Here is a 24,963-nt window from a genome sequence, read left to right on the forward strand (position 1 = left end):
GGATTACAGGCACGCGCCACCATGCCTGGCTAATTTTGTATTTTTATTAGAGATGGGGTTTCTCCATGTTGGTTAGGCTGGTCCCGAACTCCCGACCTCAGGTGATTTGCCCGCCTCGGCCTCCCAAAGTGCTGGCATTACAGGCATGAGCCACTGCACCCAGGCTTGTTTCTTTCTTTATACTCCACTGCTTCTCTCCTCCAACCCATGCTGCAGACTGCTCCCACCCTTGCTTTTTCTTAAGCTATTCCCTGTTCCTTCCTCTCCTCATTGCCAAATCTTCCTCCAAGGGCCTCAGCCCTAGCTGCTCTGTCAGAATGGAATGTTCTTTCCTGACAGACTTCTTATCAGTTCCTTGCCAACTACACAGAGAGATTTCCTGACCCTCATCTTCTCTAAAGCTGACTCTTGTCCCCTGCTCGCCCTACCTCATATATAAACAGCACCTTGCTTACTTTCTTCGCTATATTCTGTCATCATTTTCTTATTAATTCCTTTGGTTGTTATATGTCTACTCAACTAGAGGGTGAACTCCATGAGGGTAAGTACCATGTTGTTTGCTTTTTTGTTGTTGTTAAGAGACAGGGTCTCACTGTGCGGCTCAGGCTGGTCTTTTTTTTTTTTTTTTTTCCCCAAGACGGAGTCTTGCTCTGTTGCCCAGGCTGGAGTGCAGTGGCATGACCTCAGCTCACTGCACGCTCCACCTCCCAGGTTCAAGTGATTCTCCTGCTTCAGCCTCATGAGTAGCTGGACTACAGGCACCTGCCACCATGCCCAGCTAATTTTTATATTTTTAGTAGAGAAGGGGTTTCACCATGTTGGCCAGGCTCGTCTCAAACTCCTGACCTCGTGATCCACCTGCCTCAGCCTCCCAAAGTGCTGGGATTACAGGTGTGACCCACCATGCCCAGCCTCAGGCTGGTCTTTATCTCCGGCCTCAACCATCCTCTTGCCTTAGCCTCTTGAGTAGCTGGGATTAAGGCATGAGCCACTGTTCCCAGCAATCCAGGTCTTCAGATGCATGAATAAATTGTTGAGCCTATGAACTGCAGAAAACCTCTTCTAACTATTCTGTACTCTCAGGAATATTCCCTTTTCAAAACTCCTGAATTTACTCCTATCTGGTCCGAACCTAGTCACTCGGCACATTTAAAGCCCTCAATACCTCTTTGTTTCGTGTTTCAAGATGGATTTCCCCAATTACTTTGTAAGTTTTAAATTATTTGGCTAATAGATTATTAGAGGAACACTGAAGGTACAGGCAGTGGAATCTGGATATCAGCAGGGGATTTAAATAGTCTCATATTCATGAGGGTGCGCGAACCTTTATGCTAACTCAGAACTCCAGAGTTAGTATAAAGATTATTGTAAGCAGAACACATTTGAGATTCAATAGAATCATAAAGAATCCTTCTCGGAGCTTCCCTTATGTGACTAAAAGCAGCAGCTTCTGAGAAATGAGGTATCATGAATTCTCCCTCCAGGGAAGTTTTACGGCCTTGAAGAAGGCAGAAAGACCACTCATAGTTATGTGGCCAAATATTATCACAAACTTTAGCTCTCATTTGTTCTCTTAAAAACTCACTTGTGGCTGGGTGTGGTGGCTCACACCTGTAATCCCAGCACTTTGGGAGCCCGGGGCGGGCGGATCACAAGTTCAGGAGTTCGAGACCAGCCTGACCAACATGGTGAAACCCAGTATCTACTAAAAATACAAAAATTAGCCAGGCATGGTGGCGTGTGCCTGTAATCCCAGCTACTCAGGAGGCTGAGGCAGGAGAATCGCTTGAACCCGGGAGGCGGAGCTTGCAGTGAGTTGAGATCGCACCACTGTACTCCAACCTGGGTGACAGAGCAAGACTCTGTCTCAAAAAAAACCCCACTTGTATTTCCTTTAAAAACCTATTTGTCCTTCCCATGGGACTCTTTTCTTCCTCCGCCTTCCCCTACTGTTAGATATAGCCACAATTTTTTTTTTTTTTTTTTTTTTTTTTGAGACAGAGTCTTGCTCTGTCACCCAGGCTGGAGTGCAATGGTGTGATCTCGGCTCACTTCAACTTCCACCTCCTGGGTTGAAGCAATTCTCCCACCTCAGCCTCCCGAGTAGCTGGGACTACAGGCGTGCACCACCACGCCTGGCAAATTTTTGTATTTTTAGTAGAGGGGTTTCACCACGTTGGCCAGACTGCTCTCGAACTCCTGACCTCAAGTGATCCACTCATTTCGGCCTCCCAAAGTTCTGGGATTACAGGCATGTGCCACTGTGCCCAGCCATAAGCCACAAATTCTAGCCACCTTTTTGAGTTACTCATCACTGAGCGTTCCCACACATATGTGCATTGCATGCGTGAACTCTTATTAATTTGTCTTTTGTCAGTTTAATTTGCAGGCCTCCAGTAATTGAATAGAGGAGGGTAGAAGAGACCAGCTGCGGTGGCTCATGCCTGTAATTCCAGCACTTTGGGAGGCCAAAGTGGGCTGATCACTTCAGGCCAGGAGTTCAAGACCGGCCTGGGCAACATGGTGAAACCTCATCTCTACTAAAAATACAAAAATTAGCTGAGCGTGGTGGTGCATGCCTGGAGTCCCAGCTACTTAGGAGGCTGAGGCAGGAGAATCACTTGCACCCGGGAAGCAGAGGTTGCAGTAAGCCTAGATCACACCACTGCACTCCAGCCTGGGCGACAGAGCAAGACTCTGTCTTAAAAAAAAAAATGAAGAAGAAGAAAAGGGTAGAAGAAAAGGGCAATGATAGAAGGACAAGAAGGGGAGGTAGAAAGGGAACTTACATTTTTTGAGAACCACTTAGATTAGGCAAAACACGTCATAGGAAGATATATTTCACCTCCTTTTTTTTTTTCTTGTTGTTGTTGTTGTTGTTGTTGAGATAGGGTCTCACTCTGTCACCCAGGCTGGAGTATAGCGGCACGATCACAGCTCAGTCTCCCAAAGTGCTAGAATTACAGGCATGAGCCACTATACCTGGCATCACCTCCCTTTTTTTTTTTTTTTCAGATGGAGTCTTGCTCTGTCACCCAGGTTGGAGTGCAGTGACACAATCTCAGCTCACTGCAAGCTCCGCCTCCTGGGTTCACGCCATTCTCCTGGCTCAGCCTCTCAAGTAGCTGGGACTACAGGCGCCGGCCACCACACCTGGTTAATTTTTTATGTTTTTAGTACAGACGGGGTTTCTCCATGTTGGTCAGGCTGGTCTCAAACTCCTGACCTCAGGTGATCTCCCCGCCCCGGCCTCCCAAAGTTCTGGGATTACAGGCGTGAGCCACTGCACCCAGCCAGTCACCTCCCTTTTTTAAACAATGGGAGCAAGCAAAGGGTAGCGTGAGTTTCCTTGAGACATCATTAACTCAACAAAATGTTTTGAGTGTGTTTCATGTGCCAGGTATCCTAAGAACTAGGGATGGAGCATGAATAAGACTTTGTTCCTGTTCTCATGGTATTGACAATTTAGCAGAGGCCAGGAGGAATCCATCTGAAAAAAAAAGTTCCGTCAGGCCTGGATCAGAGATTCTAGCCCTGAACAGAAGCCGCACTCAGTAGAGTAAGTGAACATTTACAGAGGACTTACTATATGTTAGACACCATGCGAATCACTGTATACAGCATCCATGTTCCCTTAAAAACCCCAGATCCGCCTCTTCTCCGAGAAAACACCAAATGGCGTGACGCCGGTGCAGTTGGGGGGCCCGGAGGCCCTGGTGGCCCTGGGATGGGGAACCGCGGTGGCTTCCGCGGAGGTTTCGGCAGTGGCATCTGGGGCCAGGGTAGCGGCCGTGGACTGGGCCTGGGCCGGGGCCGCAGAGCTCGCGGAGGCAAGGCCGAGGATAAGGAGTGGATGCCCGTCACCAAGCTGGGCCGCTTGGTCAAAGACATGAAGATCAAGTCCCTGGAGGAGATCTATCTCTTCTCCCTGCCCATTAAGGAATCAGAGATCATTGACTTTTTCCTGGGGGCTTCTCTCAAGGATGAGATTTTGAAGATTATGCCAGTGCAGAAGCAGACCCGTGCCAGCCAGCGCACCAGGTTCAAGGCGTTTGTTGCTGTCGGGGACTACAATGGCCACGTCGGTCTGGGTGTTAAGTGCTCCAAAGTGGTGGCCACCGCCATCCGTGGGGCCATCATCCTGCCCAAGCTCTCTATTGTCCCCGTGCACAGAGGCTACTGGGGGAACAAGATCGGCAAGCCTCACACCATCCCTTGCAAGGTGACAGGCCGCTGCGGCTCTGTGCTGGTGCGCCTCATCCCTGCCCCCAGGGGCACTGGCATCGTCTCCGCACCTGTGCCCAAGAAGCTGCTCATGATGGCTGGTATCGATGACTGCTACACCTCAGACCGGGGCTGCACTGCCACCCTGGGCAACTTCACCAAGGCCACCTTTGATGCAATTTCTAAGACCTACAGCTACCTGACCCCTGACCTCTGGAAGGAGACTGTATTTACCAAGTCTCCATATCAGGAATTCACTGTGCACCTCATCAAGACCCACACCAGAGTCTCCGTGCAGCGGACCCAGGCTCCAGCTGTGGCTACAACATAGGGTTTTTATACAAGAAAAATAAAGTGAATTAAGTGTGAAAAAAAAAATAACACCCAGATCCATGGCTGGGCATGGTGGCTCACACCTGTAATCCCAGCACTTTGGGAGGCCGAGGCAGGTGGATCACCTGAGGTCAGGAGTTTGAGACCAGCCTGGCCAACATGGTGAAACCCAGTCTCTACTAAAAAAATACAAAAATTAGCCAGGCGTGGTGGTGCATGCTTGTAATCCCAGCTACTTGGGAGGCTGAGGCGGGGAGATCGCTTGAACCTGGGAGGTGGAGGTTGCAGTGAGCCAAGATCGTGCCGCTGCACTCCAGCCTGGGTGACAGAGCAAGACTCTGTCTCAAAAACAACACAAAACAAAAAACCCACAGATCCTGAGGGGGGAAACATGGCAGTTCTTGGCCTCCTCCGGGGCCCTGAGTATTGCTATACACACAGGAGACATTCAGTACCCAAGTGATTATTGATATAATTCAAGAGATTCAATGGTAATGAATCACCAGAGCAAGACGGTGTCTTGCTCTCTTGCCCAGGCTGGAGTGCCGTGGCCAGATCATAGCTCACTGCAGCCTTAACTCCTGGGCTCAAGGGATCTTCTTGCCTCAGCTTCCTGAGTAGCTGGGACCATAGGCAGTTGCCACCACACACAGCTATTTTTTAAAAACTTTTTTTGTAGAGATGGGGGTCTCTTCATCTTGCCCAGGCTGGTCTCAAACTCCTGGGCTCAAGCAATCCTCCTACCACAGCCTCCCAAGTAGCTAGGACTCATGCGTACAGCTAATTTTTTTTTCTTTGAGGCAGGGTTTCACTCCTGTCTCCCAGGCTGGAGTGCAGTGATGCCATCTCTGCTCACTGCAACCTCTGCCTCCCCGGTTCAGGAAATCCTCCTGCCTTAGCCTCCCGAGTAGCTGAGACTACAGACGCGCACCACCACATCTGGTGAATTTTCATATTTTGTAAAGACAGGGTTTTGCCATGTTGCCCACGTTGGTCTGGAACTCCAGGGCTCCAGTGATCCGCCCCCCTCGGCCTCCCAAATTGCTGGGACTACAAGCCTAAGCCAAGGCATCTGGCCCCGAATTGATTTTTAAAGCAGCATTTTACTTTAGCTCCAGCAGAGGGAGCCAGGTCCATGTTGATTAAAGGCAAAACAAAAAATCCAAAACAAAACAAAAGAAAGAAAAATAACAAACAAAAATGGGAGGTTCAGGCAAAGAGATTCCTTTTTCAAAGAAAATGCCGTCTAATTTCCGAAGTATTGTATTTCCGCCTTCCTTTGAAATCCCTGAGCAGCGCTTTCCTCTCTGAGACTAGGGCATAAATCTGAAGTTGAGACAGGTCACAATAGAAAACTTTCACTTTTTTTAGTCCTTTTCAAGGTACAGAATGTCAATTTGTGTAAACATTATTTGACGCTGAAGACTCAGCTTAAATTTACCCATTTATGGGCCAGGCGTGGTGGCTCATGCCTGTTAATCTCAGCACTTTGGGAGGTTGAGGTGGGCAGATCACCTGAGGTCAGGAGTTCGAGACCAGCCTGGCCAACATGGCGAAACCCCATCTCTACTAAAAATACAAAAATTAGCTGGGCATAGCGGCACGTGCCTGTAATCCCAGCTACTCAGGAGGCTGAGGCAGGAGAATCACTTAAACCTGGGAGGAGGAGGTTGCAGTGAGCAGAGATCATGCCACTCCACTCCAGCCTAGGCAACAGAATGAGACTGTCTCAAAAAACAAACAAAAAAAAAGGTGATAAACCATAACATAAAAATTACCATCTTAATCGTTTTTAAGTATACGGTTCAGTGATATCAAGGACATTCATGTCATTGCACAACCATCACCACCATCCATCTCCAGAACTCTTTTCATCTTGTGAAACTGAAAGTCTGTACCCATTAAATAACTCCCACTTCCCCCTCCCACCTAGTCCCTGGCAACCACAATTCTACTTTCTGTCTCTATTGATTTGACTACTCCAGGTACTTCACATAAGTGGAATCATACAGTATTTGCCTTTTTGTGACTGGCTTATTTCACTTAGCATTATGTCCTCAAGGTTCATCCATGTTGTAGCATGTGTCAGAATTTCTTTCTTTTTTAAGGCTAAATAATATTCCATTGCATATGTATACCACACTTTGTTTATCCATTTACCTATTGGTGGACACTTGGTTGTCTTCCACCTTTTGGCTATTATGAATAATGCTGCTATGAACATGGATATATAAAAACTTTTTTTTTTTGAGACCTTGTTTTCAGTTCTTTTGGGTATATACCCAGAAGTGGAATTGCTAGATTGTATAGTAATTCTATTTTTAATGTTTTGACGAACCACTACACTGTTTTCCATAGTGGCTGCACCATTTTACATTTCCACCAGCCAAAAATAAGGGTTCCAATTTTTCCACATCCTAATCGAAACTTACTATTTTCTATTTTCTTTCTTTTTATAGTAGCCATACTAATGGGTGTCAGGTGGTATCTCATTGTGGTTTTGTGGTTTCTTTTTTAATCAACATGAAATCTACATAAGGTTAAAAAGTCAAATAATGCATTTCTACAAGGTTTGTAATGTCCTCAGCCCTATCCTATCCTCTTTGTCCCCCAATCCTGCTCCCTACAGACAGCCATTTTCAACACTTTTAGTTCTTCTGGTCCATGAAGCCACATTCTTAAGTAATATGCTAATCGTGTTATTTTATTTTATATATATATATATTGAGACAGAGTCCCGCTCTGTCGCCCAGGCTAGAGTGCAGTGGTATGATCTCGGCTCACTGCCACCTCCACTCCCCAGGTTCAAGCAATTCTCCTGCCTCAGCCTCCCAAGAAGCTGGGATCACAAGCATGCGCCACCATGCCTAACTAATTTTTGTGTTTTTAGTAGAGACAGAGTTTCACCATGTTGGCCAGGCTGGTCTGGAACTCCTGGCCTCAAGTGATCCACCAGCTTCGGCCTCCCAAACTTTTGGGATTACAGGCATGAGCCACTGTGCCCAGCCTATTTTATTTTTTATTTATTGAGACAAGGTCTCACTCTGTCACCTAGGCCGGTGTGCAGTGGTGTGATCTTGGCTCATTGCAACCTTTGCCTTCAGGGTTCAAGTGATACTCATGCTTCAGCCTCCCAAGTAGCTGGGACTACAGGCATGCACCACTACACCCAGCTACTTTTTGCATTTTTAGTAGAGACGGGGTTTCCACCTGCCACGACCTCCCAAAGTGCTGGGATTACAGGTATGAGCCACTGCGCCCGGCCTAGTAATGTTATTTCTTAATTTGTCTTCTAAAATTATCATTACTTTGTAATTATGGCAGGAAAAGATTTAGCATCCTTCAATCACTCTGTTCCACTCCTCCTTTTTTTCCAATATAGTTATGTAAACTTGTTTACTTAATTCAATATGACTAAGTATCATTTACTACTGAGCCATGTAGTGTACATAAATTATGTTTCCTTAACATTTGTTTTTCTCCAGATTTAATAATTGCCTCATTTTAAAATTTGCTTAATTTTCTTTTCTTTTCTTTTTCTTTTTTTTTTGGAGATGGAGTTTCGCTCTTGTCACCCAGGCTAGAGTGCAGTGCCGCAGTCTTGGCTCACTGCAACCTCTGCCCCTTGGGTTCAAGCGATTCTCCTGTCTCAGCCTCCCGAGTAGCTGGGATTACAGGCACCCGCAACCACGCTCAGCTAATTTTTTGTATTTTTAGTAGAGATAGGGTTTCACTATGTTGGCCAGGCTGGTCTTGAACTCCTGACCTCAGGAAATCCACCCGCCTCAGTCTCCCAAAGTGTTGGGATTACAGGCGTGAGCCACCACGCCTGGCTTAATTTTCTATATATCTGTTGTTAATTCTTCCCATAAACTCCAACAGCTTCTCATTGCAGGCTTTTGGAGTAAAACATATCAGACCGTTTATGTTTTCCTGGAGATGCTCTGATCTTGGAGCTCTGTCCTTAGGCTCCTTTAATGTGGATAGGTTGTTTTCTAAGCCTGCTACTTAGTTGTCATTTAGGGACTTCTGTAAATTTGACAAATTCTAAGCAAATTAAAAGTTCACATGAGAAACATTGTCTGACATTAGCTTTGGATGAGTCCTCTTTGGGTTCTTAAGATGGTGAGTTCCAGCCTCCATTCCTTTGGTATTATACTAATCCTTCCACAGCACAGCTGCTGTGCCACTGCTGCCTGGGACTCTAAGAGTTACATAGGGCAAAGAACAGATGAAGAAACAACAGGAAAATACACAGTAGATTCTTTACAAAAAAGTTGGAAAAATACATATGGAAAGAATGAGGGAAAATAATTCCAATCCTCTTGTATTCTCATAACCAAAGGTAACCTCTATTAACATTTTTGTTTATTTCCTCCCCCTGGCTTTTAAAAAATTAAGCCTAGATGTATGTGTGTGTGTGTGTTGTAATCATATTGTATATCCAATTTTATGTTTTGTAGGTTTTTTTGTTTTGTTTTGTTTGAGACAGAGTCTCGCTCTGTCACCTAGGCTGGAGTGGAGTGCAACCTCCACCTCCCCGTTTTGAGGGAGTCTCCTGCCTCAGCCTCCCGAGTCGCTGGGATTACAGGCACCCACCACCACACCTGGCTAATTTTTGTATTTTTAGTAGAGACGAAGTTTCACCATGTTGGCCAGACTGGTCTGGAACTCCTGACCTCAGATGATCCACCCGCCTTGGCTCCCAAAATGTTGGGATTACAGGTGTGAGCCACCACACTCAGCCTTGTTTTGTTTTAGGAAACAATGTCTTGCTCTGTTGCCCAGGCTGGAGTGCCATGGTGTCATCATAGCTCACTGCAGCTTCGACCTCCTTGACTCAAGTGAGCCTCCTGCCTCAGCCTCCCAAGTAGCTGAGATTATAGGCATGTGCCACTGCACCTGGCTAATTTTATTTTTTATTTTTTATAGAGATAGGGTCTTGCTATGTTGATCAGGCTGGTTTCAAACCCTTGGCTTCACGTGATCTGCCCACCTCAGCCTCCCAAAGTGCTAGGATTACAGATGTGAGCCACTGCACCCAGCCTATGTCTTAATTTTTAATAACAATGTTACATTATTAAGTGTTTTTCTGGGGGGTTATAAATTATTCAGAAACATCCTTTTAAATGCCTGCATAATGGCCCATCTGGTTGAAATACCATAATTAATATATCTTCTATTATTGTACCTTTAGGTTTTTACCACTTTTATACTGTTACAAATAATGTTTTGGTAAATACTTTGTCATAAAACATTGTTTTTAATTTTTATTTTTTATTTTTTTTGAGACGGAGTCTCGCACTGTCACCCCAGCTGGTGTGCACTGGTGCAATCTCGGCTCGCTGCAACCTCCGCCTCCCAGGTTCAAGAGATTCTCCTGCCTCCGCGCCCTGCCACCACGCCCAACTAATTTTTTGTATTTTTAGTACAGACTGGGTTTCACTGTGTTGGCCAGGCTGTTCTCGAACTCCTGACCTTGTGATCTGCCCGCCTCGGCCTCCCAAGGTGCTGGGATTACAGGCATGAGCCACTGCACCCGGCCAACTCTTTTTTTTTTTTTTTTTTTTTTTTTTTGAGACGGAGTAGTCTCACTCTGTCGCTCAGGCTGGTGTGCAGTGGCTTGATCTTGGCTCACTGCAACCTCTGCCTCCCAGGTTCAAGCAATTCTTGTTCCTCAACCTCCCGAGTAGCTGGGATTGCAGGCACCTGCCACCATGCCCAGCTAATTTTTGTATCTTTAGTAGAGATGGGGTTTCATCATGTTGACCAGGCTGGTCTTGAACTCCTGACCTTAAATTATCCACCAACCTTGGCCTCCCAAAGTGCTGGGATTACAGGCATGAGCCACTGCATCTGGCCATCATAAAACTTTTTACATATTTGGGATTCTTTCCTTTATATAGAATTTTACAAAGTCAAAGGATATGAACATTTTTTTTTTTTTTGAAATTTGAATATGAACATTTTTAAGGCTGAAATATAATGCTACTTCAAGGATGCATACTCAGAGACTGAAACTCTTAAACTCTTAAATGATCATGATATATTTTATACTCTTTAGAGGCTTCATTTGAATGCAGCCATCTTTGATGGGAAATGATTAAATTGCTACCCATCCAGATTTAATATGTATAGTTCATGACAGAAAGATAAACCTCTTAAGTGAACTGTCTCTGTTTCTCCAAGCTGTAAAATCTTAGAAGATGCCCAGGACAGAATGGCTCAGAAATGCTATAAGTAGGATCCAAAATATGCTTATTAGCCCTCTTATGTAAGAAGTGCTCTGTCCTCTGACATACCACAAAGAAAACAGCCTATGCTCTGGGCATGTCTTTATTCTCTCTCTCAATAGCACATTATCACAAAGCACATTGTGGAACTTTCAATACCTATAGAACCTTGAGGATGTGCTAAGATGTTCTTGATCGAATCCTGATTCAGTCATTTCCTTGGATATTAAACCCTTCACCTCTCAGGCTGTATTGCTGGCTCTAACAAAGGGCTGGAATCCTCCTTGTGTAAAAAACTTTCCCTCTTGATTGCCCTCAACAAAGTGAACAGTGGATCTCTTTAACAGTAAGCTTCTCAGCTGAGTATGGTGGCTCATGGCTAGATTCCTAGCATTTTGGGAGGCCGAGCCAGGAGGGTTACTTGAGCCCAGGAGTTCAACACCAATCTGGGCAACATAGCAAGACCCTGTCTCTACTATAAAAATAAATTAAAATAAAATTAGCTGGGCAAGGTGGTGTGCACCTGTAGTCCCAGCTACTCGGGAAGCTGAGACAAGAGGATTTCTTGAACCCAGGAGTTCAAGGCTTCAGTGAGCTATGATGGCACCACTCCTTTCCAGTCTGGGCAACCGGGCAAGACCCTATCTCAAAAATAAATAAACTAAAATTAAAATAAAAAAAGAATTAACTTATGTGGCCAGGCACAGTGGCTCACACCTGCTATCCTGGAACTTTGGGAGGCTGAGGCAGGCAGATTGCTTCAGCCCAGGAGTTCAAGACTAGCCTGGGCAACATGGCAAAACCCCATCTGTACAAAAAATACAAAAAGTAGTCAGGCATAGTGGTGCATGCCTGTAGTCCCAGCTACTGAGGAGGCTGAGGTAGGAGGATTGCTTGAGCCTGGGCCCCAGAGGTTACAGTGTGAGCTGAGATCGTGCCACTGCACTCCAGCCTGGGAGACAGAGCCAGACCTTGTCTTAAGAAAAAAAAAAAAAAAAAAATTAAGAACAAAGGCAAAAACATTATCAAAACTCGTCACTTCTTAATTATTTTTGCTACATTTCACTGTGATCTATGTTTTGAGGTTACTTATATCTACTGCATCTGTATGGTAGAAATCCTAGGTAATGGTATGCAGTAGCTGTACATCTCCCAATTCTGTACTCAGTGACATGGCAAGATTGGCAATGGTGGAAGTATTTACCCCTGCAAATGTTACAAATCAGAACTTTCCTCCCTCCTCCTCCAAGAGAGTCAGTTCTTAATCCTGAACTAGTACTCCATGCATTGTTGACACATTAGTTATAGAGCAGACCAAACAAGTTACTCAATTGAAAAGTAAGAGCTTCAGTCAGCCTGACTCCAAATTTGTCTCTGCTAATTTAGAGAAAGCGCAGCCGGGCGCAGTGGCTCACACCTGTAATCCCAGCACTTTGGGAGGCCGAGGCGGGCAGATCACAAGGTCAGGAGATTGAGACCATCCTGGCTAACACGGTGAAACCCCGTCTCTACTAAAAATACAAAAAATTAGCCAGGCGTGGTGGCACATGCCTGTAGTCTCAGCTACTTAGGAGGCTGAGGCAGGATAATCGCTTGAACGCCAGAGGCGGAGGTTACAGTGAGCTGAGATCGCGCCATTGTACTCCAGCCTGGGAGACAGAGCAAGACTCCATCTCTTACAGAAAAGAAAAAATAGAAAAATTTCAAACATATAGAAAAATAGGGAGAATAGTATAAGAATCTCTGTGTACCCCTCACCCAACTTCAGCTATGATCATGATCAGTATATTGTCTTGTTTCAACTGTATACCCACCCACTTTCTCCTATACTTGGATGACTTGAAGCAACTCCTGGCCATCATATTATTTTATTCAGTATTTATCTCTAAAAAATAAAAAGTCTTTTAAGAGTAGATTAACCCATTGGCCAGGCGCAGTGGCTCACGCCTGTAATCCCAACACTTTGGGAGGCCAAGGTGGGTGGATTACCTGAAGTCAAGAGTTTGAGACCAGCCCAGCCAACATGGTGAAGCCCTGTCTCTACTAAAAATACAAAAATTAGCCAGCTGTGATGGTGCCCACCTGTAATCCCAGCTACTCAGGAGGCTAAGGCAGGAGAATCACTTGAACCTGGGGGGCAGAGGTTTCATTGAGCTGAGATCTCACCACTGCACTCCAGCCTGGGCGACAGAGTAAGACTCCATCTCAAAAAAAAAAAAAAACCCAAAAAACAAACAAACAAAAAGTTGAGTAACCCATTGTAATAGGGAGATTAACTGAGACTCTGAAGTTAAGTAACATTCCCAAAGTGACCAAAACTGGTAAGTATATTAACCAAACTTCAAATACAAAACAATCTGTCTTCCTTTACATTCATTTACTGACTGATATAAAAATCCATGATCTGAAGATTAGGCAGCAAAACTGTAAATTCCAATAACAAATCTTAGCATTCTAAAATTTAATTTAATTAATTAATTTATTTTATTTATTTATTTATTTATTTTTTTGAGATAGATAGAGTCTTGCTTTGTCACCCAGGCTGGAGTGCAGTGGCATGATCTTGGCTCACTGCAACCTCCGCCTCCTGGGTTCAAGCAGTTCTTTGGCCTCGGCCTCCTGAGTAGCTGGGATTACAGGCATGCACCACCACGCATGGCTAATTTTTGTATTTTTAATAGAGACAGGGTTTCACTATGTTGGCCAGGCTGGTCTCAAACTCCTGACCTCAGGTGATCTGCCCGTCTCAGCCTCCCAAAGTGCTGGGACTACAAGAGTGAGCCATCGCGCCCAGCCACATTTTAAAATTTTAAAAGAAATCTGACTAGAATAAAAGCACAGTCATTCAACACTGAGCAGTAATAGGCCCACAGATTAAGTTCCTTTGGATTTATTTTTATTTTGGCTAAAAGGATTTATCTTGATCTTTGAAGGCATCAAGCATGAAGGGTGAAACCAGAGGACCAATTGTGCATGGTGAATAACTGAGCAAAATGGTTGTTCTCTCCAGCTTCCAGCACTAAAACAAATACCTTAACAGTTGCTTGTGGTGTCATACTTTCAAAAAGAAGTACTATATTCCTAGCAGTGTGATTATTTAAAGGAAAAGCATGCAGATAGAAGCTGCACATGAGGAATTAAACTGAAATTGCCTAGCAACGTGACAGCTTTCAGCAAATGTTAATAATGACGAAGATGATAGTGATCATAATGATGAGGTTGACACATGACATATGAACCACGTGCAGGAGCAGGAAAACAAGTCAGTCACAAGTCTGTACATAATAGCTTGCAAAGCAGGTTTGGAGCTTGCCTGAGGAAAAGGCCAAAGAGGTGGTGTGTATATTGCAGGACCTAAAACCACAGGCTTTGGAGCTGGCTTAAATTCTGACCTCCTACTACCAAATGTGTAACATTAAATAAGTTCCTTAACATCCCTGAGCCTCACTTTCCTCACTTGTAAAATGGGGATAATAGTATCTATTGCATAGTGTTGTTGTCTCACAACATAAATAAGATTAAATAAGATTATGGAGACCAGGCGAGGTGGCTCACGCCTGTAATCCCAGCACTTTGGGAGGCAGAGGTGGGCAAATCGCTTGAGGTCAGGAGTTCAAGACCAGCCTGGCCAACGTGACGAAACCCCATATCTAACAAAAATACAAAAATTAACCTGGCATGGTGGCATGTGCATGTAATCCCAGCTACTAGGGAGGCTGAGGCAGGAGAATCACTTGAACCTGGGAGGCGGAGGTTGCAGTGAGCTGAGATTGCGCCAATGCACTCCAGCTTGGGCAACAGAGCAAGACTCCACCTCACACACACAAAAAATAAATAAATAAAAATAAGATCAGGTGAGTGGTGTATGGTTATATCACATTGTTTGGGGGTTACCAGGATATGCACCCCAACCTGAGAAAATGAGAGACATAGGATTGCTTTTAAGAAGTGGATGAAGGAGACTAAAGGTTTCCCAGGTTGGTAATATGCTGACACTATGGATTGCGTTAAGGTATCTAGAGAAATACAGTGTCATTGAGAAGGGGTAAACATGCCAGGTTTACCTGGTGACCTGAGGAGGATCTAGCCTCCTAGGTAAGTCAACAGAGAGAAATGAGGGCATGCAGCTTTCAAATATGTCAATCCTATGACAGTGATGTCTCTCTGTTGATGACTGGATTAGCATTTGGCATTTGGCTCTTGTGTACTTTGGGCAGCCCAAGTCTATCATCTCTGAGGCTCTGGTCATGATGGGGACTTTCAAAGGAAAGGACAGATCAAGCCAGACTTGCTTTACACACTGTTATGGGCAGAATTATATCCCCACTGACATATCATATTTTGAAGTCGTAACCCTCAGTACCTCAGAAAGTGACTGTATTTGGAGATAGGACCTTTAAAGAGATGACTAAGTTAAATGAGATGGTTAGGGGGCCCTAATTCAATCTGACTGATGTCCTCATAAGAAGAGGAGATTAGGACACACAGAGAGACACTAGGGATGCACACACAGAGAAAGGGCCATATGAGGAAACAGTAAGAAAGCAGTCATCTTAGCAAGGTGTGAAAGCTTACACCTGGAATCTCAGCACTTTGGGAGGCTGAGGCGGGTCAATCACTTGAGCCCAGGAGTTCAAGACCAGCCTGGGCAACATGGTGAAACCCTGTCTCTACAAAAAGTACAAAAAATTAGTTGGGCATGGTGGTGCATGTCTGTGGTCCCAGCTACCCCAGAAGCAGAGGTGGGAGGATCACTTGAGCCCAGGAAGTCGAGGCTGCAGTGAGCTGAGATTATGCCACTGCACTCCAGCCTGGGCGTGGAAGTGAGACTTTGTCTCAAAAAAAAAAAAAAAAAAAAAGAAAAAAAGAAAAAGAAAGAAAGCAGCCATCTACAAGGCAAGGAGAGGGGCCTCAGAAGAAACCAAACCTGCTGACAACTTGATCTTGACTTCCAGTCTCCAGAACTTCAGGAAAATAAATTTCTGTTGTTTAAGCCACTCAAGTTGTGGAATTTTGTTATGGCAGCCCTACCAGACTAATATAGACAGTGCCAAGAAAAATCACCTGAAGGGTCTTATTACAATGTAGATTTGGATTCATTAGGTCTAGGAGGGAGCATGAGATGCCTTTTTCTTTTTTTTGAGAAAGAGTCTTGCTCTGTTGCCCAGGCTGGAGTGCAGTGGTGAGATCGTGGCTCACTGCAACCTCTGCCTCCCAGGTTCAAGCGATTCTCCTGCCTCAGCCTCCCGAGTAGCTGGGATTACAGGCATGGACTACCACAGCCAACTAATTTTTGTATTTTTGGTAGAGACAGGGTTTCACTATGTTGCCCAGGCTGGTCTTGAACTCTTGACCTCAAGTGATCCACCCGCCTCGGCCTCCCAAAGTGCTGGGACTACAGGCAAGAGCCACTGCTCCCAGCCTGAGATGCCAAATTTCTAACAAGCTCTCAATTGATACTGATGCTGCTGGGTCACACTTTGAGCAGCAAAGCTGCAAACAACCATCAACACTTTCAGTTACACTTCTACTTTTCTTTCTTTCTTTCCTTCCTTCCCTTCCTTTCCCTCCTTCCCTCCTCTTCCTTCCTCTTTCTCCTTCCTTCCCTCCTTCCTTTCCTTTCTTTCTTCCTTTCTCTCTCTCTTCCTCCCCTTCCTTCCTTTCCTCCCTCTCTCCCCTCTTCCCTCCCCTCCCCTCCCCTCCCTCCTTCACTCACTCACTTCCTTCCTTCCTTCCTGTCACCCAGGATGGAATACATTATGGCCCAATCATAGTTTACCACAATCTTGAACTCTTGGGCTAAAGCAATCCTCTGGCCTTGGCCTCCCGAAGTGCGAGGATTACAGGCATGAGCCATTGCGCCTGGCCATACTTCTGTTTTCAACAAGGATTCATCCATAATATTTATCATCCCTTCTATTTTGAAGGTCATAAATGTCCAATTCAGAACCTAATGCTTGCTGTTTAGGCCCTCTATATCTAGAGACTTAGAGCAAGCCTTTGACTTGTTTTGTTCGTCTTTGTCCCTTTATACCTAGACATGGGTCAGGATAGGGCAGTAATAGGTGTCCAAATCTCCCTCTCTTTGGGCCAGGGCAGGACCAGCACTAGCTAAATGGCTGCTTAAGCCAGGTGTCTTGCCTGAGGTAGACTGAAGCTGAGAGAGAACCTCGGGGAGGCTCAAAGGCAAAAGCAGAGACAGCTGAATTGAATCTGGTCAGTGTAGCTGGGCATGGTGGCATGCACCTCTATTCCCAGCTACTTGGGAGGCTGAGGCCAGAGGACCTCTTGAGCCCAGGAGTTTGAGGCTGCAGTGAGCTGTGATTGAGCCACTGCACTCCAGTCTGGGAGACAGAGTGAGATTCCAACTCTTAAAAAAAAAAAAAAAAAAAGAAACTGGTTGGTGAACTTACTGGGCAGGAGCTGGATAAGTGAGAAAATAGCCTGAGAGGAGGGTGAATGATTGCTTTAGCACCAGGTAGCTTCAAACTATTTGGTTTAGAGAGGCAGAGTCTGATAGACCCTGAACTGGCAGCTAGCATAATGGTATCATCACTGCTGTTACAGGCGAGGCTGAATTTGAATAGATAACATTTACAAGCTATATTCAGACTTGAATTTGCTGAAATAAGAGACAGGCAATTCAGGGCATTTGAGAGTATCTTATTTTTCAAAATTTATATTTGCCCATCTGAAAAAATGAGAGAGATAAATGAAAATGAATGGATTGGCCAGGTGCGGTTTCTCATGCCTGTAATCTCAGCACTTTGGGAGGCCGAGACGGGCAGATCACTTGAGGTTAGGAGCTTGAGACCAGCCTGGCCGACATAGTGAAACCCTGTCTCTACTAAAAATTCAAAAATTAGCCAGGCGTCACGGCAAATGCTTTTAATCCCAGCTACTTGGGAGGCTGAGGCAGGAGAATTGCTTGAACCTGGAGGGAGAGGTTGCAGTGGGCTGAGATCATGCCACTGCACTCCAGCCTGGGGCAACAGAGCGACAGTGTCTAAAAAATAAAAAATAATTTAAAAAAGAAAGAAAATGAATGGATTATGTGAAACTTAGTTATAGACAAGATTAAAATTCATCTGTAATCTTTAGATGAATGGTGTTATATGAGAATAAAGTACAATGTGTCAGAAGAAACAATTACCACTGTGCTAATAAACTATCACTTAATTACAAAAATAAAATCCTTCAAGTCCTCAAACTTGCCGCTGTGGTTTTTCCTCTCACAAAGGAAATCCTGTTATAATTCTTAAATCCAAATGAAGGCATTTTAATATTCCCTTTTCCTGCAAGCTAAATGTCTTATTGAATTATAAAACAGAAAATTTTCATCTCAGAAAGTTTTACTCAATTTTTTGTATCCCCCAAATAATGCTTAAAGCTGTTCAAAGTTTTAATTATTACAAAACACTTAAGATAAAAGCTTGTAATTCCTCAAAGCAAATCACAACAAATCCAAGGGCTTTCTTTTCTTCAAAGGGAACTGTCTAAATAAAGGGGGAAAACTGTGTAATAAGCTAAGCACAATTGTTGGCTGCTTCATAATAACCAACAGGCACACAATGGCTTGGGGCCTAGCAAGCAACAAAGAATAATTCTTCATCACATAGTCTTCACTTTGATTTCAGCTAGATGTCTGACCATGGTGAACCAGTTTATCAACATTAGCCTCCCTTTTCTTCTCTGTAAAATGAGGGATTGGTTCCAAGTCTTTGCTATTGTGAATAGTGCCACAATGATAGACTGGATTAAGAAAATGTGGCACATATACACCATGGAATACTATGCAGCCATAAAAAAGGATGAATTCATGTCCTTTGTAGGGACATGGATGAAGCTGGAAACCATCATTCTCAGCAAACTACCGCAAGGACAAGAAACCAAACACCACATGTTCTCACTCATAGGTGGGAATTGAACAATGAGAACACATGGACACAGGAAGGGGAACATCGCACACTGGGGATGGTTGTGGGGTGGAGGGAGGGGGGAGGGATAGCGTTAGGAGATATACCTAATGTTAAATGACGAGTTAATGGGTGCAGCACACCAACATGGCACATGTATACATATGTAACAAACCTGCACGTTGTGCATATGTACCCTAAAACTTAAAGTATAATAATAATAAACAAACAAACAAAACAAAACATTGAGTTAAAAAAAAATGAGGGATTGGACTAGCTGGTACCTAGTCCCCACGTTTCATTGATTCAGTAAAAGGCTGCTTTTGATTTTGAGAGCATCAAAAACTACCATCAAAAAGAGCATCAAAAAATAAGAGCGGACCCAAGAGGTGAAGCAACTCTCCCCTGGTTACACAGAAGCAGAGCTAGGATTAAACTCCAAGGTGTCTGACTTCCAGGACAGGAGCATTTTCCGTAATGTCATGCGGCTTGAAATTCTTTCCAGAGATGAGCTTTCCTGCTATATGTATGAAATTGTAACCAAAATAAACATAAACTACATAAAACATTAAGCTAACATAACTTCTTCTTTCTTTCTTTTTTTTTTTTTTTTTTTGAGACAGGTTCTCATTCTGTCACCCAGGCTGGAGTGCAGTGGCACGATCTCAGCTCACTGCATCCTCTGCCTCCTGGGTTCAAATGATTCTCCTGCCTCAGCCTCCCGAGTAGCTGGGATTACAGGCATGCACCACCATGCCCAGCTAATTTTTGTACTTTTAGTAGAGACAGGGTTTCACCATGTTGGCCAGGCTGGTCATAACATAACTTCTTCTAAGGAAATGATTATTTCCCTGGGTGGCTTAATATAAGTCATAAGTAACTGATTGTGGTCAGAAGTGTGGATGTAATTATTTCTAGGGAACCACATGAAAGCAGGTCAAGTTCTCATACACAGCAAAAATGCCTGTTTTCAAGACCAAGCAGTACTGATCCTCTTGGTATATGAGTGACCTGTGAGCAGAGACCATGCCTGGCCCATCTGTGTAGTTAGCAAGGCAGGTATTCTGCACCTTGGAGATCATCCCATGAGTGTAGGGCCTGGGAGCAGGACTGAGGCAAAGGAGTTGGCTCAAGCATTAGGGAGGGGCATCTCCGGAAGACAAGGCAGGTATGGAAGGAGATCTTATAATAGTAGCCAAACATAAATCAGTCCTGTGCATAGGCACATGAGTAGAAATGTCAGGTATCCTCAACCGTAGTTCCACACAACTCGGGGATGAGGAAGGGAACTGTAGAGAAAAGAAACGCCATCTGTGTTTTCTAAATATATTATATCCCTCCCCACCCTTCTTCCTTTGAGAAAGTTTTAAAGTTATTATATATTTAACATTAGTGTATCTGAACATATTACTAGAAAAGGGATAAACTGCATGACAAAATGACTCATTTAAAAATTTCTATGATTTCTATATTTATGTAATATTTATATAATGCTTAGTAGTGCCAGGCACTGTTATAAGTACTTGCAAATAAATATTAAGTCATTTAATCATTTTAAGAACTCTATGGTAAGTAACCTATTATCTCTATTTTACAGATGAGGAAACTGAGGCACAGAGAGATAAGTAACTTGCCCGAGGACATATGGCTAGTAAGGAGCAGAGCCTAGGCAGTTTGCTCCTGATTCAATGCTCCTAACCACCAAGCTTCGCTTTTTCCTTGAGAAAGGACTACAAAGGAAGTGGTAAGAGTGGGCATTTCTCCCTTTGCTGCTCAGCTTCTTTTTTTTTTTTTTTTTTTTTTTTGAGACAGGAGTCTCGCTCTGTCACCCAGGCTGGAGTGCAGTGGTACAATCTCAGCTCACTGCAACCTGCGGCTCCTGGGTTCAAGTGATTCTCCAGCCTCATCCTCCTGAGAAGCTGGGACTACAGGTGTGGGCCACCACATCCGGCTTTTTTTTTTTTTTCTTTTTTTTCAGTAGAGACGGGTTTCATCATGTTGTCCAGGCTGGTCTCGAACTCCTGACCTCAGGTGATCCGCCCGCCTTGGCATCCCAAAAGTTGGGATTACAGGTGTGAGCCACTACACCTGGCCATTGGCTGCTCAGCTTCTAAGCTCACTTCTTAGGTTAGGAGAATCTTGGTGAGACTTGAAAGAGGCAGAGTCACTTCCCACTCTACAAGCTGAAAATGGCAGATATTCATATTCCAAGCACTTGCCAGCCTCAGCCATTCTGATGCACTAAACAGCTTAAATCCGAAGCTAATGATAAAAGGAGGGCCCAGAAAATCCTCTGTGGAGGCAGTGGAAGCTGCAGAGGCCTTGGTTCCAGAACCGGTTTAGGCAGCACAGAGAGAATAGTTAAGAGGGTGGGTTGGAGGCAGAAGCCTGGCTTTAAGTCCTGGCTCTGACCCTTGAGCAGGATGCCTAACCTCTCTTTGCTTCAAATGTCTAATCTGTAAAATGAGGGTCCTTAAGGAGATGATAATTGCAGACCTTTGTTGAGAGATGACCCTCTTCCAGGTGCCACGTTTTACCTCTGTCCTACTGGATAATTGTCACAACAATCTGAGCAATAGTATGGGTATTTTTCTTACTCTCATTTTACAGAAGAGGAAATTGATGCACAGAGAAGGTAACCTGTACAAGAACATGTCACCATAAAGTGAGGGAGTATAAGTAGGCACAATTTCAATTAATTAATAAAAACCATCTAAAAAATGTTCACGGCCGGGCACGGTGGCTCACGCCTGTAATCCCAGCACTTTGGGAGGCCGAGGTGGGCGGATCACAAGGTCAGGAGTTTGAGACCAGCCTGGCCAATATAGTGAAACCCCATCTCTACTAAAAATACAAAAAAATTAACCGGGCATGGTGGCACATGGCTGTAATCCCAGCTACTTGGGAGGCTGAGGCGGGAGAATTGCTTTAATCCTGGAGGCAGAGGTTTCAGTGAGCTGAGATTGTACCACTGCACCCCAGCCTGGGCCACAGAGCAAGACTCCGTCTCAAAAAAAAAAAAAAAAGGAAAGGATACAGAAAAAAAATCTAAGTTTCCTTCATACCTCTGCCTCACTCAGTACTCTTCACCCTTAGGAGCAACTGTTCTCTCACTCAATTTTTCTCTCACGCTCAACTTTGAACTCAACTAGCTTAAGTAGCTGAAGAATCTTCTGCCCCAGCCTTTCCTTCAGTCTCCGTTCAACATTTTCTCCAGCAAGAAAATTTCAGACTTGGAGAAACAGATTCCTCATTCTCCATCTGATTCTCTTTACTCTGTTCCTTGATTCTGCAACATAAAAGTCTAGGAACCATCTGGGCATGGTGGCTCTCACCTGTAATCCCAGCACTTTGGGAGGCCAAGGTGGGTAGGTCACGTGAGGTCAGGAGTTCGAGACTAGCCTGGCCAACATAGTGAAACCCTGTCTCTACTAAAAATACAAAAATTAGCTGGGTGTGGTGACTCACGCCTGTAATTCCAGCTACATGGGAGGCTGAAGCACGAGAATCACTTGAACCCAGGAGGCAGATGTTGCAGTGAGCCAAGATCGTGCCACTGCCCTCCAGCCTGAGTGACAGAGCAAGACTCCACCTCAAAAAAAAAAAAAAAAAAAAAAAGTCTAGGAACCAACCTGAAAAAACTGAACTTTCATTAGAGGGTTTGAGAGTTAACGTATTAATGTAAAAGGTTTGAACATATAATGTATTAATGTGAAAGTTCGAATATTAATACATTAATAATTTTTGTAGTCATCACCCAGGCAGGCTGGGACTAAAGGCATGAGCCACTGTGCCCAGCTGTTTGTAGTTCTTTTTTTTTTGGAGACAGAGTCTCGCTTTGTCACCCAGGCTGGAGTGCAGTGGTGCCATCTCTGCTCACTGCAACCTCCACCTCCCAGGTTCAAGCAATTCTCCTGTCTCAGCTACTCAGCCTCCTGAGTAGCTAGGACTACAGTTGCAAGCCACCACGCCCAGCTAATTTTTGTATTTTTAGTAGAGATGGGGTTTTCCCATGTTGGCTAGGCTGGTCTCGAACTCCTGACCTCAAGAGATCCGCCCGCCTCGGCCTCCCAAAGTGCTGGGATTACAGGCATGAGCCACCACACCCGGCCTTGTTTGTAGTTCTCGAATGGAGGATATATGCAGCACTAAGGGAGAGAGAGTTTCACAGAAATCTAATACCAACCATCCTTCAGAATGCAAGGTTATTTTATCATCCATTTTTACTTATTACCCCATTCATGAGATTTCTGCAGCTCTCTTTGTTTCTCTGTGTCTTTTTATATTTCCCCCTGCTGCCAACTGGTGAATCTCTTAACATTTTCCCAAATTGGCCAAGCGTGGTGGCTCACACATGTAATCCCAGCACTTTGGGAGGCTGAGGCGGGTGGATCACCTGAGGTCAGGGGTTCAAGACCAGCCTGGCCAACATGGTGAAACCCCGTCTGTACTAAATAATAATTTTAAAAAATAGCTAGGCATGGTGGCACGCACCTGTAGTCCCAGCTACTCGGGAGTCTGAGGCAGGAGAATGGCTGGAACCCAGAAGGTGGAGATTGCAGTGAGCCAAGGTGACAGAGCGAGACTGCGTCTCAAAAAAAAAAAAAATCCCAAATTTCAAATTTGAGACACAGAGAGCCAGATTGCCTTATGTAACTTTTATTATGCCCATCTCATAGGTCACAGGCCAGTCTATGGGTTTGTAGTTCTTTTTAAATTTAATTTAATTTAAAAAAATTTTTGAGATGGAGTCTCACTCTGTCACCCAGGCTGGAGTGCAGTGGTGTGATCTTGGCTTCCTGCAACCTCCGCTTCCTGGGTTCAAGCAATTCTCCCACCTCAGCCTCCTAAGTAGCTAGGACTACAGGTACATGCCACCATGCCCTGTAAATTTTTGTATGTTTTGGTAGAGACAGGGTTTCACCATGTTAGCCAGGCTGGTCTCAAACTCCTGATCTCAAGTGATCCACCCGCCTTGGCCTCCCAAAGTGCTGGGATTATAGCCGTCAGCCACTGCGCCTGGCCTAATTTTTTAAAAATTTTCTTTCCTTTTTTTAATAGAGATGGGATCTTGCTATATTGACAAGGCTGGTCTTGAACTCCTGGGCTCAAGCAATTCTCCTGCCTCAACCTCGCAAAGTGCTGGGACTACAGGCATCAGCCACTGTGCCAGATGGATTGTAGTTCTTAAATCGGGTCCTATGGTTTGCTCAAGTGTAGCGGTCTCTATGCAATATCCTTGGCTCCCACACCTTCTCTTAGCAGAGGGCTATGGGTGAGGCAGCTTCCTTAGAAAAAGACCGTGGGTATGAAGCTGGGGATGCAAGAGATTCCTTGCTTAGCAAGGGCTGTGTGGAATCTCTTCTAGAGAGGTGGCTCCAAGAATCACAGCTCCATCCATTCTCAGAAGTAGCAGTGGCAGCAGGTTCAGAGGCAGGGACCCAGTGTCTAGTTTTGGGGGATGCCCAATGTAAGCTGTGATGTCCAGTAGGCCCAGTAGCAGCTGGACCGTCTTCATCAGATTGCTCTAGGATGTGAGTTTGAGCTTGGTCCCTAGCTGCAAAAACCTTCGATCCTGATTCTCCTGCCCTTATTGAAATTCTGTGAACCACCAATATTCTTTTAATCATGTTCTTTTCTGCTTAGCTCAGTTGATTTCTGTTGTTTGTGAAAACATTGACTGATTTAGGGACTATGTTACAGAGGGCTTCCATGGGTCAAAAGTTAATTTTGCTGGTCTTGTCTGTGGCCTCCTCACCACCTGCCCAAGTCCATGGATCTAAGTAACTTGGCCAAGTTCACACAGCAGGTGGCACAGCCATTACTAAAACCTCCAACACCCCCCCAACAGACCTCCTAATTCTTAGCCCAGTTGATCTCCTTGTGAAAAATCCTGGGGACCTCTACCCCGGCCTTGCACTTGGGAGTCAACTCAGTTTCCTTAACTTGTCGCGTATGCTTGCCTTTAATTCTTGGTTTCTTGAATTTATGGGATCTCAAATTCCATTTAATGAATCTAAAATCCAACCAGTTAGGGGAGAGGTGGTTACAGTCACCACACAAATGGGGCAGTTGGCCTTAGGTGGGCACTTGAATGAAATATCCACTGTTAATGGGAAGACACAGTGTACAGGTAGAGAGACATGTAGGTCAATGAGTAGATTTTATTGATGAGAGGATGTGGAAATTCTCTTTGGTTCCTAACATTTTCTCAGTGAAATGAAGAGCAATGTTATCAGCTGACAGTGAGGGAGAGT

At 44.6% G+C, this 24,963-nt stretch overlaps 1 protein-coding gene across 1 annotated transcript; it reads left to right on the forward strand.

Moving 5' to 3' along the window:
- Positions 1 to 3,497: 3,497 nt before the first annotated feature.
- On the forward strand, positions 3,498 to 4,621 carry LOC129136289 (small ribosomal subunit protein uS5-like). The gene has a single exon (XM_063783884.1). It carries the CDS (start codon positions 3,590 to 3,592, stop codon positions 4,553 to 4,555), a length of 966 nt encoding a protein of 321 aa, XP_063639954.1. The 5' UTR covers positions 3,498 to 3,589; the 3' UTR covers positions 4,556 to 4,621.
- Positions 4,622 to 24,963: the final 20,342 nt, after the last annotated feature.

The sequence above is a fragment of the Pan troglodytes genome, chromosome 9 (assembly GCF_028858775.2).
Source record: "Pan troglodytes isolate AG18354 chromosome 9, NHGRI_mPanTro3-v2.0_pri, whole genome shotgun sequence".
NCBI lineage: Eukaryota > Metazoa > Chordata > Mammalia > Primates > Hominidae > Pan > Pan troglodytes.